This window comes from the organism of the source record quoted next, unplaced genomic scaffold (genome assembly GCF_019419815.1).
Source record: "Pyrus x bretschneideri cultivar Hongxiangsu unplaced genomic scaffold, Pyrus_bretschneideri_v1 Contig34, whole genome shotgun sequence".
NCBI classification, from domain to species: domain Eukaryota; kingdom Viridiplantae; phylum Streptophyta; class Magnoliopsida; order Rosales; family Rosaceae; genus Pyrus; species Pyrus x bretschneideri.
This window is the reverse complement of record NW_025999657.1, coordinates 18,358-33,284: the sequence shown is the minus strand read 5'-3', so window position 1 is coordinate 33,284 and position 14,927 is coordinate 18,358. Positions and strand designations below refer to the sequence as shown.

The window sequence follows — 14,927 nt, the reverse complement described above, 5'->3', positions numbered from 1 at the left end:
TATATGCATTTTGTATAAGAAAACTAAGAAACCACGAATTGGCCAATCCATCAACAATTACAGGATCTCACACTCCCTCTCGGAAGTCGGACCTCCTCCTAATACGGCGTCGTCGGGAGTACCGTCCGCTCAGTAGAAGTAGATGGGGCTGTTGAGGAGGATAGCGGGGTTTCTAGGGTTTGCCAAGGACGACGGGCCCGAAGTGAAAGACAACGAGGAGGAAGACGAAGACGATGATCAAGCGCACAATCGGGCCCACTTTCAAGAAACAGGGCTTCCCCGCAAAGGCTTCAGCGTTCCCCGCCAAGTCGTCGTTGATCGGAACCTGCCCGGTCCCGTCATCGTTCCTTGCCGCTCCGGCGACGGCGGTGTCCAGGTACCTCGATTTCGATTGCTTGATTGGTTGATTGAATGGTTTTGGAAGAGTCGTAATTTTGCAGTGTTGGGTCAAAATTTGAAGTGTGTTCTGTTTCAATTGCTTGGTTTCTGTGACTTTATTCTTTGACTGTGAGTTGCCTTGCTGCCATTGTTTAGTAAGATGTGGGAAATTTTGTAATGTGACTAGGCATATGACTGGCGGATGAGCTGAATTTACATAAAATCAATTACTGTGTGGAAATTGAGAGACTATGGGTAGTGTGGGTCGGAATTTGTTTCATTTCGAATGTTTGGACGAGTGAGTTTTGCAGTCTTTGTAACTTTAGACTTGATTCTTAAAAATGCACTACGAGAACACTTTCAACGAACTACCCAAATGTAATGCATCCAGTCATTTTCAAGTCTGCCCGTCTAATTTTTGTAGTGAATTTCTAATAAATTTAGCCTAAGTTTCATGGAACCTTGATGGTCAGACTTAACTTAGTCTGTGTAGATGAGCATGCATATTATGCCAGCGTGGTTGAAGCTTCTTACGCTACAGGAACGAAAGGGTGGCTAGGGTGAGCTGAGAGGGGCTGGCATTGCCGCACATCTCTTTAATGGTGTTGGTCTCTGGGACTCTGTCAATTTCTTCCTCTTGTTTTGGCTTTGGGATAATCAAGTGTTCAGTTATACAACCAGAATTCTATTATCCCTTCGGAAGCCATTGTGTTTGATAGAGGGAGACAAGTGATCGTGGCTGACTTGTGGGATTTCTCTGTAGACAGCTTTTCATCTCTTTTTATTGTAGGAATGAACTTTGTTTACTTGGGACAGTTTTGTTCTGTCTACAGCTTTCCTTAGAGTTTCCCTGAAGAAGAAAGTCGGAGTATCCCTCATATTTCCTGTCGAGTCAACTTTTCTTCTGCTAGTGAAGAAAGCATGAGAATATTGAAATGAAGATTCCTTTTCTGTTTATAGGATATTATGTTTTTCCTTATTCACCCAAGGGAGTTTTAATGGTGTTTGTTTTATTTCTTACCCTGGAGTAAGTTCTACTGCAGAAAGACCTGAAACAATGCCAATGCCAATTTGCGGTAGGTAGATCCACTTATGGACTTCAGATCTTTAAATATCTGGAATTAATTTCACATCTTCTATAATTGAAACTATAACACTGAATAGTTCTAGGAGAGCCACCGTTATTATTCCATTAAAATTGCACTTTTCTTTTCGATTAATGAAAGTGTACAGCGTGGTGGTTCTTTCATTGGCCTTGATTCCCTCTGTACTGGGATAGACTTATCCTATTTACTTTTTAAGATTTTGGGGTTGGTTGGTTGCACAGTGTAGTTTATGCAGTGGTGATTAGAATCTGTGTCATTCCATATGCTATTAAATCTAGATGTGTCAGTGATGCTGTAGAACAGGGAGATGAAAATGAAATAGTGAGAAGCCGGGAGTTAATTCAAATGCCAAGGCAATGAAATGTCATTATAATATTTTTCTGGCAATTTTGTTTTCCTTCTTGTAACAACACTTTATGGATTTTCTTTGTTGTTTTTGGTATAAGCTCATACTTTGGGTCATATTTATCTCCATGGCTGGAGCGAAGCAGCTAACGTTACTCAACTCCTATTATCTCTGCATCCAGGGTCTAAAATGGCATGCAAAGAGACTCAGGATAGACGAAGATGGAGATGTAGCAGACGAGTTTCTTGATGAGGTCTTCCCAGGGATGTCAATCAGTACAGAAAATAATAGGGCATTACCAAGGTTTGAAGTGAAACACAATACCAAGCCAGCTAAAGTGAAGAGTCAGGCCTTGCATGATGGGAAAATCAGACAGTGCGTGGAATACCGGGGTAGATCGCAGTGGAGATGAAGACTTCTATAACAGATTATCAAGTCCAGGGAGTTTTTAATATAATTTTAGTGGTCTTTTAACTTTTGAGTGAATTTGTCATCCGTGTTCTGGTGCCGATTAGAAATATGGAGGACTACGTCCCATTATATTAATACCTAAGGTTTAAGGTTTGAAAACTGGTTGGTTCCGTAAGGTTTGGGTTGTACTGATGGTTGGCAACAGAGCATCTTGGACCTGTGTTCATGGACTTGCACGTAGGAGTTGAGTGTAAACATTTCGTATAATTCAGTAATATACACTAGTAGTGGTAATGCTAAATCTGTGTTCTGGTGTTTTCTGTGATCAACATCGATATGTCGTTTAAATGGTCAGATCGAGTCTTATTCATTCTTTATAACACTCGAACATTCGTTGTGGAAATGTTGCCTTTGATGGTGGAAGAAAGGTAAGGTTCATTCTTTGTGGCATTACCCTTTGTTTTTTGCACGTTCATGTTTATTTTTATAGTTTGATTGTCCTTTTAACTATCAATTCAAAAACGAGGAATTAAGAGGTTTTTGCCCTCATTTTGGGTTCTCTTTCTTTCTCCAGCCTTGGTGTATCTGTCACCTTCTGTGATATTATTAGATTGGGGAGCTGTTGTAGGGTAGTTTCTAGAGTTCTTTAATAATGTAGGAGGGGATTTAGTTTTAGTTTTTGTTGGTGGAAATCTGGTTCACTATGTTTTGTATAGGGGTGGGCGCTGATCGATTTAACTCGGTTTGATATAACTGAATTAACTAGTATTCAACGGTTCTGTTTGCTTCGGCTTTGACTAATACTAGTAGTGAAACCGAACAAAACCAAACCATTGTTAATTTGTTTGATTCGATTTTATTTTAGTCTGATTTCAAAAGTATCAAAATCGAACCAAATAAAAAGTAAATTAATTCAATCTGATTTTTAAATTGTTTAACCTTTTTCTTAAACCAAACCAAATCAACCGTGGATTTGGTCTGTTTGTATCCACCCCTAATTTTGTATTACTTTTTTTTTTTTAAACTCTAATGAAATTCTATTGCTCTCATCTAAGAAATTTCTTTGAACTTCCATATTCGGAATACTCTGGCAAACAAATGATCGCCACTATCTTACTTATAGATTCCACATGCAAACTCGTTTGGTATGTAAAATTCGATTAGGATATATTACTCACTCAATTTCAAGGCATGTGGAGGGAGAAATAAAAAAATTATGACCAACTAAAGGGTACAAGACGAAATATTCAAAAAAAAAACTTATTCATTCTAATCCCCTCTAAATTGATAAGATCATAGAACCTACATAAATAACACGTTAGCATACTAACATAATTCTCGACGGAATCGAAGGTTAGAAACAACGTTGACGAGCAAGGCAATAAATTCAACGGAATTGAAGGCCAGAAAGAACATTGATGAGGAAGTCAATAAATGAAAGACCAAACTGATGAGTTTAAAACATTAAAGACCAAAATAACTACTTTACAATACATAAAAGATCATTTGTAACAAAAACCCCACAAGAGTGAGCAATTTACAGAGCTACACATAAACTTTGGTCTTAAACCCTAGTTAAATATGTAAACTTTTAATTCCATGATTATTCAAATTCAAAACCTAGGGACCTAGGGTTTACAGTCCCCAGAACGTACGTAGTATATTTATTTCAAGGGAAACTTGTGGGTGCGATAACCTCCAAGTGGGTATGCCGGAACCGTGGTTTTAGGCAGAGGAGCCGCATCGTGAGGTTGGTGATCATTGCCATGGCCATCGCGATGATCACCAACCCCAACCACAGGCTGATCATCCTGTCCATGGACGGTAGGGGATTTATTCTCTGCACTAGCAGTCGATTTTTCAGCAGAGTGCTTCGTTTTGGCCTCAAGAAACTCCATCTTTGCTTTTGCTTCTTTCGCTCTTCTTATCTGGCTCGCTATTTCCCTCTCTTCGTCCGTTTTTGCTGTCGCCTTCACCACCTACTTACAGTTTCAACATAAAAATAACAATTCCAACAGACATCAGACGTTATTGACATTACTAAATATATACAACTAAACAACGATTCCAATATATATTTATTTTATTTTTCAAATTTCTAATCTTTCTAATATCCCAATTAAGGAGCTTATAAAGTCTCCTTCTGTTGAGAAATCCTCAAATAATTTTATATGAGAAACACTTTACGGTGCTCATTCCGTATTTTCAACAATCCAAACCAAATAGTCTGTATACTGTAAATAGTGAATAGATGCAAGATGCAAGATGCAAGATGGAAGCACCTTTTCTTGAGCTTTAGCTCTGTATATGTCTACGTGCTCCTTGGCAGCACTGGCCATATTGCTTAGCTTCTCCTTTGCAGACTGCATGTCTATCTGTCGAGCTAATTACTTGATTAATTCTCCTCTTCCCCTCTGTGTATCACAACAAAATTATATTTCATTCTTATATGTAGAGCAAATTAAGGAGTAGAAAATTGGAAGACACCGTCGACCGTACGAGACGTCCACCGACCCACCGCTACGCCAATGATATATACATGACGTGGCGTGTTGGAGTTTTGGATCGTCAGGCCTGTCCCATTCTAACAACATCGATACTGTCCTTAACTTAACCACCTGCCCAATACCATCAGGTATGAGGACCTGCCCAATCCATCAGGTATAAGGACCTGCCCAATCCATCAGGTATGAAGTTTTACCACAAAATGTCTCGATATTAGTTAGAGTAGGGTAATCCTATTTAAACCCATTGGGTCTCTTCACCCCACCGATGTGCGACACTTTAACATTCCCCCTCACGTGTAACTTCATTTATCGGTAATTGAAACTTAGAGGTCGGCTCACGTTGGGCCTACTTATTTTCAATTGGAACTCAGTGGTTGTCTCTATATTAAGAGTTCAGACTTGTTTTCTTATGAGTGACAAGCTCATTGGCTTGCACGTACCCGAACCATGGCTCTGATACCATGTTGGAATTTTTGGATCGCTAGGCCCGCTCCACTATAACAACGTAATTGAAACATAGAGGTCGGCTCACGTTGGGCCTACTTATTTTCAATTGGAACTCAGTGGTTGTCTTTATATTAAGAGTTCAAACTTGTTTTCTTATGGGTGACAAGCTCATTGGTTTGCACGGGCCCGAACCGGGGCTCTGATACCATGTTGGAATTTTTGGATCGCTAGGCCCGCTCCACTATAACGACACCGATACTATTCCCACCTTTACCATCCGCCCAACCCGTCAGGTATAAAATTTTATCACAAAAGATCTCGATATTAGTTAAAATAGAGTAATCGTATTTAAACACATTGGATTTCTTCACCCCACCGAAGTGGGACACTTTAACATGGTGAATATAGGGATCAGTTGGGCATGATAGTTGTCGACTTCTGCCTCTCTTGGATTAATCTGTTTTAGCCCGTTAGGGTTTAGATAACGGTCGGCTTATCCTGTCAAGGGGAGCTTTGTCTTTCTGATATTATACTTTACGTGGCACGCTCTGATTGGTCGTAACTATTTATGGTTCCAAATAGGATCTTCGTTATCTTCTTAACTGCGCATGGCTTACCCGTCAACCAGAGTTGGAGTCATGGACCATGCCATTCCCTGCAATCCCTGCATTTCCCTTTCTATCCACCGGAAACCGCCACTCAACTGCCAAATCACTTGGCCGAACACCGTCACCCACCACTCCAACATAACCAAATGGCGCCGCAACACGACTTCCGAGCTCCAAACTCAGGTGGCTGTCAACGACCGAACCGGTGACTACTCTCCTTCAGTTCCCACACACACAGTCACAGTTCACGACCGACAACGAGGCGTCTCCCACCAGTTCCTCGTCCCTGAGGTAATTGCCGAGTCTGGCCTTCTCTTTCTTTGTTTGTTTGGTTGCTGAGAAATTCAGAGAAAATTCTCTCTATTTTCCCTAGAAAATTAAGTGAACGTATTGAAATTGAAATTTCAGGACCAATACATATTGCACACAGCAGAGTCGCAGGACATCACTCTTCCATTCGCTTGCAGGCACGGTACTGTTCGTTTATTCATTTTTTACAAAAAATTTTCTTGAAGTGGATGAAAACTCGGGACTGGCTATGGTTACGTGCATTTACTTAATACATTCACCATGTTACGGTCAAATGTTGGCATATATGATATTATCTGTTTTTGGTTGCGTATCTGACTGTTAGATGGTGAATGTATTAAGTAAATGTATGTATCGTAGCCACATTCATACGGGATAGGTTATAATGTGACGTTGAATTTTTCCAATTCAATCTGTAGGACATGATTTGATGTGGGTTTGTTTCCTTTTTCTTCTTTTTCCAATTTATTTATGATAGAATCCCACTTGTTTTTCCTCGGCAGGTTGTTGTACTAGTTGTGCTGTACGCGTAAAATCTGGAGAACTTAGACAGCCTGAGGCACTAGGGATTTCTGCTGAACTGAAATCAAAGGCATGTAGTTTTGAGGCCTTTTTATGATTTTAATAATGTGCACAATGTCTTGATTTTGCATCAAAGGTTTGTTCATTGATAGTCAATCAACGTATATTTTCGAGTTTACTTGAACACTGGGTTTGTTCGATGAATAAATCATGGAAAACAAGAAACGAATGTCAGGGCTACTACTTTTGTAGTAGCGTCTTAAGATAACGTATCGAAGTTGGAAACAAGAACACATACAATTGGAAAAGTATTGGGAAATGGCCTTCTTAATTGCTGACATGATGGGAAACTTATGGGGTTTTGATCTGCCAAATTCTTTTGGGAACTAGTCCTTTATGTGCAGGGGGTTCTTGTGTGCACCACACACAATATTAATCCTTGGGTGTACACACGAATTTGACCTTTAGTGCTTCGAAGGTGTCGATGTAACCTCCCCCTACAATGTTACTAGAACAAGTCCTGGTAGCCACAAACTGATCATATTTCTCGACGATGTAGAAATTATTTGAAACCAATAATGCGAAGTTATGATTAAAGTATTCTTGAATAGTTGTAATCTTGTCGGAAATGCAGGGGTATGCACTTCTCTGTGTGGGCTATCCGTCATCTGATCTTGAAGTAGAAACGCAAGACGAGGATGAGGTAATCTACCGAGTTCTACCTTTCTCTTTCTGGAAATGTAAAGATCTTATTTGGATGTCATAAACTTCGAATCTATTTCATTGAGATTGGAATAGCATATAAAGTTTACTCGCCTCTAATGAAAATCTGAGTCATTTTTCTGTCATCCGTCGTGATTTAGTACTCAAACTCTTGGACCTTTCCCAGTTGCAATTACCGATCTCTTTTCTTTTGATGGAATTATTTGGTAAATGATGGTGTTTTGCACCGTCCTAATTTCCACATATGTTCTTAAAGAAATTATCGTCAACCACCTGAATGGAGCGTGTATTATTTGTTTTTTCTAAATCTGGTTATAGAAATCTGAAATATTTTCACCTACAGGTATATTGGCTTCAATTTGGCAGATATTTTGCGCGGGGACCAATTGTGAGTTCCTCGTCATTCTCTAGATTTTTTCAAATTTCTAATAAAAAGTTTAAGAATGATACCATGGGGTCATTTCGAAATTAAGATTGATATCACGTGGAGAACTCGGACTGAAAACAAATCTCGTGTGAGGAACAAAAGAAGAATGATTAAGCTAACGCCAAGAAAATAGTGTAATGGTATCTTACTTGTACAGTATGTTCATGATGCAGGATAGAGATGATTATGCATTGGAGTTAGCTATGGGAGATGAATAAGCAATGCAGAGTATTCATTTTGGAGTCGGGATCTATTGATTAATCCATGCATGTGTTGTATTTTCTTTACCTCCCGGGAATGGTACTCGTCCATCTTCACTTCCCTTGGTTTATGTATCATTTTCACCGAGTGTAGATCCAAATCTAAGGATGATCGTCGCGTAGGTAATGTTCTCTCATACATGCTTTGTTGTTGTCATGGTTTTTTAGCTTGGATCGAACAAGGCCCTACGTGGGCTTGAGTCAATTCTTTAGGATGACCTCTATGTAACCAATTCATGCAACGAAAAGAAAGAATGGTAAGAGATGACTTGCCCAATGTATCTATCAAAAATGTTATTCTGGAAAAGATCACTAGTTTGGTTGATCATGAGCAATGGATCTATGTCACTGTCCCCTTTGCTATATCTTGTGTCCGTATTGCTTGTCAGTTTTACTGTTTCGTAACCAAGCGAATACGCTTGTAGTGGGCAAATGAGATGAAGTACACGATAATGTGCAGATTTGGTATTTGGTATTGGAAAGTAATTGGTTCGTTACATATAATGCTTCAAGGCTCCATCTTTTCAGATGAATTGAGGAGAGATGTGGCCTTCTTAAATTTAAGGCATTTATCTTGTATCGTTTGGAGCAAGAACCCTAGATATCAGTTAGTTGGTTCTCTTTTCGGCCGCCATGATAGGTATGCTAACGAAGGAGTGAGTAGATCTATGTCGTCCATTGGAGGACCAGCCTATGATCATATCCATCACTTAGTAGGAGCATCACCTTCGACAAAACGAAATCGAGCATCAAATTCAAATTTTATGAAACCCGATGGCAATATCGACGTCTCCCTGAATTTGTATTGGTCTTCAAAAAACTCACAGGTTCCATGGTTTGAAGCAAGAGCCAGTTGTGGTAGGAATATACAGTGACATGGTTTTGTGCCGTGTAAGTCACAAGTATCAACGGAATTACTACATCAGCAATCCATATACCAGATGGGTTGCTCTTCACACCACCTGTTGATGCGAGGAGCAAGTAAAATTTGGGCTCGTTTGCGAATCTGCGATGTTCTTTACTCTAACTCCACGTACTAGCCAGCTGTGCTTACGATGGAATGTTGAATTGGGCGGGGTTTTCAGAGAAAGACTAATAATTAGGTTCGACTGTTCATGATCAACGACATTAACAGTACCAGCAGAAGTACTAATAGCTGCAAAGTTGATCATATGGCTGATCATTACTGAATGTCATATCTTTGAAGATTGTTATGACCCAAATGTCGTCGCGAGGATGTCTTTAGATGTGCAATCTCAACTCCTTAACCAATAATATATTGGTTTGAGACTTGAACGAAGAAGAACAAGAGCATGATGGCCGATCGGACGGTCGCTGCCAAATTGTGCTTGAATTGCAAGAGGTTTATGCTCGTGATGAACCAGCGCGCGCATGGTGGAGGAACTAGCAGCATGTGCATGCTCAAAGTGATGTGTTTTCATTTTAGGCTTGTCTACCGGAAGCGTGATTTGGCTTCAATTTAATTGTACTGAGCCATTTATTTGTTTGTTTAGTTATACTGTGTTTTATCCGATGGCTGGTTTTGGCCCTCTACTAGTGCTTTACTGATCTCTTCTTCGTTGGCAATAATTTCTTCCGGTGACTTAATTAGCCCATTTGGAAGTGCTTTTTTAGAAAGCACTTTTTGTTCAAGGGCACTTCTAGTAATATCATTTCTATTAGAAGTGCAAGTGCTTCTTGAAAAAGCGCTAGTGTTTCTTGAATGAAGAACTTTTAACTTTTTCTGCCAAATGTGATGATAAGTGCATTTGGTGATCTGAAATCGCTTTAGTTATTTGTTATATGCATTTGGTGTTGGTGGCTGGTGCAGTTGGTGCATGCATGCTAATTATTTGTTCGAGATTGCCCAGGTGTCCTAATTTCCTTCTTTCCTAGTTTCTCTTTTTCTTCCTTCCTTCTTTCCTAATTTTTTTCCTTCCCTTTATTGCTTTTGTTTGCTAGGCCAAATTCTTGCAAATTTGAACTGTTATATATTCCAGTTTTTGTTGTTTTCGTAATTTCGAACATGTAAATTGTAACAAAGTATCAATTTCACTCATGTGTTGGGGGGGGACTAAAGTCGGACAAATAAATCAAGGTTGTTACACATCACTTTCATATGTTTGTGATTCTTTCTTTCTTTCTTTCTTTCCTTTTTTTTTTATTTTTTATTTTTTATTTTTTATTTATTTTTTATTTCTTTACAGCCATTTGTGTAATTAAATTGTGGTACACTGAAATTACTGCTATCCCTCTGGCATGAATTTGCTTGTAAACTGAAAATTAATCGGTGGTTGAATTTCTTATTCGGGGAAACTCGATGCTGAACATGAATTAGGATTCATAAACGCTCGCGTGGACAATTCACCGAAAGAAATACTTTTAGGTGCAATGCATGTGCATTTGATGGCATTGTGAGCAATTGATTGATCTAATAATGGAACGTACTCGATTGTAGGAGGCTGGCATGGGGGGTCTGTATGCATGCGTGAGCACAGACATAGACGTGCAGTAGGCAGTAGTACATTCATGGTGAGGAAAGAAGTATGAGGAACGTCTATATCTGCGGGTACACAATTTGGTCTGGTGTAGCAGATATTTTGTTGCCCCGTACGTTGATGATATATGTATGGTTTGGTATCAACCAACAGCAATCAGATTCAGCACAGAGGTACAAGTGTCCAACCTTGATATTATCTTTTGGCAAAAACACCTCTGAAATTGACTTGGGATAAAAGCAAGAAGAAACAAGTTTAATTTAGAGTTAGGATTATAATACTCTTAACTAACTTCACTAAACTTAGGTCTCAAAAGAAAGCAGTAGGCATATGTATCAGACAATTAACTCTATCTCTAATCATCCATAAAATATAGAGTCTAAAGTTATATTTGACAATAAATTTGACTCAAACTATCTTCAATGCACCATAAAAGTTGGGTTCATATATGACTTTGATGCTATATGCAAAGTTATATTTGACTTGGATGTAACCCTAAAGTTAAAAAGTGAGACCCCTACATTTTTAGAAGATACAAAACTTGTATTTAACTCTAAATTTAACTTAATCTCTTTCTAATATACATGACTTAAAAGTTAAAAGTCAAATTTGACTCCATATGTACTGGAGATATTATAACTTGCATTGTCTCCTTTTGAGTCAAATATAACTTTATAGCTTTTAACTTTTGACTTTTAAATTGGAACCTAATTAGTTGGTCACTGATGTTATAATTAAGATTTCCAAAACGAAAACTCACTTGGCTTTCCTCAAACAACAATTTTTAGATGGAATATATTCCAATTCATAGACTGTATCAAAATCACCATGAGCATCTCCAAGAAAGTCTACAAAATTAAATTTGAAGTGCCACATATAATTTTTGGTGCTCTACCAGAGTTGTCAAATGAGTATTCCAATTTAGAACATGGCACCTACACCCTCTTCAAACATATTTTTTAGGGGTGTGATATTCACACACCTTTTTTTTTACTTCTCCCACACTTTTTTGGTTTTTAGTATTCAGATCAGATGAATTGAAGAAGATCAACGGACGGAAATTAACAAGGGGTGTGTAAGAAGTAAAAAGAGATGTATGGATAGCACACCCTCTTTTTTATTATTAAAATCTGTGTTTTTCAATATTTACAAAAATCAAACACTAAAAAAGAAAGTCATACACTCAAAAAAACCTTCTCCAGATAAAAAAAATATTGTCGAGCCAAATAAAGTTTCGTTGCTTAACATTTTACCTGAAGAAAATTTGTTAGGCAAAGCTCGTCACTCAAAAACTTGGCCGACGAATATCAAAATTATGAAACAACAAATGCTAATCGTCTAATTACCACGTGGACCAAAAAACTTATATTTGAAGGATCACATTTAAAAAAACTATTGGAGATACACTAACTATTTTGAATAACACAGAGCCTAATTTAAAGCACATATGTTGATAGCTGAAGCCATTGACTATGGTTAAAACTTAAGACGCCCCCGCACATGTGGTGGATTTTCAAGCCTACACGTAGACAACAACTGGGTGACGTGCAACGCGTGTGGCCACGTGCAGTGCGTGTGGCCATTTAGCTTCACATGAGGACAACCCGCTCTGATACCATGATGAAATTGAGATTCCAACATAAAACTAATTAGTAATATGGGGGAGTAATCCAAGACTATATAAGCACATAGCAAATCTTGTCCCTCACCAATGTGGGACAACTCTCAACATTTTCAAGATTACAAAAATCTTATTATGCTTCATTGTATGTCATGTACTAAGTAAATAGGACGCTGAATGTATAGCAAAAAATTTAACAATCGAGATTCACATATATGGGTGTATAGAACACACCATTGCATTTAGAAATCTCTTCGGATTGAGCAAAACTTAAGAGAGAGATCTATCAATTAGTTGAGGTGACACCTGACACATATTTGGCTGACAGGTTAACACTGATCAATACATAAAAAATTAACCAAACCAAGCATATATATATATATATATATATATATTATTGTGGTAGAAAATAGAAGGTTCGCTGATGCTTACGTTTATAGTACAGAGAAAAAGGGTACCAATGAGGACGAGGATGTGATGGAGAAAAGCGAGGCAGTGGGGGTGCGTTAGCAAGCAAAGGTCATAATCTCTGTAGGGTAATTTTATAAAGAGGTTTAGGGTTCCCCACCATGCATATGCAGCCCGCAGGATCTCACGAGGTGAAACTCAGATATTCGGATTATTCACAGACACAACTACTGACATAATTCAACTACTCATTAAGCCAAAACGACGACGGTGGTGGGGAATGAGTACTATGTGGAACAAAAAATAATTAAAAAAAATTATAGAGGCAATACGTGGATTTTTGGGTTAAAATAATAGAATTACCTTCGAGGTACACTGGAATTCTCACGCATATGCAACGGACAATAATAGCTCAATCAAGGAAGAATCAAAGGTGATCAAAATGATATTTATTCAAATCCCTCTCATCAAATCTTATTTAAAAGGTAACTTCCAATTTTCCTATTCAATTTAGGTTTAATTGTCAAGTTAATTGCAAGATATTATTTCACATAATATCTTGCAATTACACTCACAATTTGACCATATATGGCTGGCCTCTATTTTTCAAATAGGGCCGGTCACTCCCCTATAAATAGCCATATTCTCCCACTAAAATTCTAAGCCATTCTCTACCCACAAATTCCTAAACACGTTCTCTTTCAAATTCTAACTTTGGCATCAGAGATTCTTCGGCCAAACCCCCCCATTCATCATGGGCGGGTGAGGCTTTTGGCCTTAATCTTAGGTGTTATTAGTCTGCAAGTGCATTTTAGGTGTTTTTATTCTGCGCGTCGAGTCTGGTCATAATGACAACAATCACAACCAACATCATTCCACAATCACATCAATCAATAACTAGTGTTCTAAAAATCGGTTTAGGTGGTCGCCTAGGCATTGGGCGGTGGCCAACCGCCGGGATTAACGTAAAATCGGAAGCAAAATCTGGATGGGGATTAGGTGGGCGTCGAGGCCTAGGCGGTTTGGGAATTTCAATTTTTTTCTATGTTAGAACTTGAGAAAGGATGAATGCTTCTGGTTTTTCTGGACTTCATGCTTCTGGTCTATGTTCGCGAAGAGGAAGAAGATGAGAGAATCAGTTTCTCTCTCTTCTTTCCACACCCATGTGATCACTTTTAAACTATTTATTTATTTATTTATTTTTCTGTCCATTCAAGTTTGGACAGCTAGTCTTGACTTTTCTTAAAGAAAAAAGGCTGTCAGTCCATCCATAACATCAAGTGCTATTAATTTTTTTCTCATTAAAAAAACATTGATTGTCACGTTATCAGTTCATAGCATCAAGTGCTATGGATTTTTTGCACTTGTTAGATACGCATTTTATTATTCTTTTACTATTTTATTCAGAGATTTCATACAAGTATAATTTTTTGTAAGTATAAGTATACATTTACTTACAAGATATACAAGAAATTTACCTAAACCTGCCTAGACTGCCTAGGCGCTAGGCGTTAGTCTGCCGCCCGACTAACGCCTAGTGTTTTTTAGAACTTTGTCAATAACACATACCATACATCGAAATGCAGGGTTAGAGCGACATAGTTCGGCCAAAGCCTACATCTTTGAGGCTGTCTTAAATGAATAAATTCAAGGAACCAATGAGTCAAATGACGCGATTTCGGACCACTCAACGAAATCCATCAACATCAGGTTCCAAACCACTCAACAAAACTAAGACACCAAAGGGGATTCCAAACTATTCAACGGAATCCAAACCAGGATACAATTTTGGACCACGCAACAGAATCGTGGAGTAGAAGGGATTCCGGACCTCTCAATGGAATCCCAATGGATACGATTTCGGACCACTCAACAGAATCATGGATCACGAGGGATTCCAGACCTTTCAATGGAATCCAGACGGAGCAGGGAACCAGACCACTCAACGGAACCCCAGCGGAAATCTAGTTCCGGATCACTCAACGGAACCGAGAGGAAGTCCAAGAAATATAGCAACGCTCGAAGAAGAAGACATGAAACAAGTGCTCAAAATACAAAAACTCAACAAAACAAGAAATGGAACAAAGCACAAGGTACATAATTAGAACGACTCAACGAAACGAGAAATGAAATAATGATACGATATGTGAAACAAGTCTTGAAGCAACAAACCCCATGACAATGGGTTCATAGTCCACTACTAGCCCTCACATTTCATCACATCAGACCAAACATACAAATCAAGCCACATTTCAAATATGCACATCAAATCACGATTCATAAATATTTCCAATTCACAATCAAATCACATAAATCGATGGCTAAAAATAAAAATAACAATTCAATAGAAATAACA

General features: G+C 38.4%; 2 protein-coding genes and 1 pseudogene across 3 annotated transcripts; 2 read left to right on the top strand and 1 right to left on the bottom strand.

Annotated features, from left to right (window-relative positions):
* Positions 1-2,542, top strand: LOC125480618. Its single transcript, XM_048591632.1, has 2 exons — positions 1-376; positions 2,012-2,542. The coding sequence occupies exons 1-2, from the start codon at positions 143-145 to the stop codon at positions 2,240-2,242; spliced, it is 465 nt and encodes a 154-aa protein (XP_048447589.1). The 5' UTR covers positions 1-142; the 3' UTR covers positions 2,243-2,542.
* A 1,141-nt stretch (positions 2,543-3,683) lies between these two features.
* LOC125480547 lies at positions 3,684-4,636 on the bottom strand (annotated as a pseudogene).
* Positions 4,637-5,788: 1,152 nt separating this feature from the next.
* Positions 5,789-8,407, top strand: LOC125480533 (ferredoxin C 2, chloroplastic-like). Of its 2 annotated transcripts, XM_048591464.1 has the most exons (6): positions 5,789-6,094; positions 6,212-6,275; positions 6,616-6,704; positions 7,269-7,337; positions 7,701-7,745; positions 7,958-8,407. In XM_048591464.1, the coding sequence occupies exons 1-6, from the start codon at positions 5,804-5,806 to the stop codon at positions 8,000-8,002; spliced, it is 603 nt and encodes a 200-aa protein (XP_048447421.1). In that variant the 5' UTR covers positions 5,789-5,803; the 3' UTR covers positions 8,003-8,407. The 2 variants fall into 2 exon arrangements, with proteins under 2 accessions (XP_048447421.1, XP_048447422.1); XM_048591465.1 differs by lacking the exon at positions 7,701-7,745.
* Positions 8,408-14,927: the final 6,520 nt, after the last annotated feature.

Coding starts and splice junctions, on each gene's coding strand:
- LOC125480533 (XM_048591464.1), top strand. CDS start 5,804: ATGGCTTACCCGTCAACCAGAGTTGGAGTCATGGACCATGCCATTCCC. Junction 6,095..6,211: donor ACCAGTTCCTCGTCCCTGAG/GTAATTGCCGAG, acceptor TTGAAATTTCAG/GACCAATACATATTGCACAC. Junction 7,746..7,957: donor ATTTTGCGCGGGGACCAATT/GTGAGTTCCTCG, acceptor TTCATGATGCAG/GATAGAGATGATTATGCATT.
- LOC125480618 (XM_048591632.1), top strand. CDS start 143: ATGGGGCTGTTGAGGAGGATAGCGGGGTTTCTAGGGTTTGCCAAGGAC. Junction 377..2,011: donor CCGGCGACGGCGGTGTCCAG/GTACCTCGATTT, acceptor CTCTGCATCCAG/GGTCTAAAATGGCATGCAAA.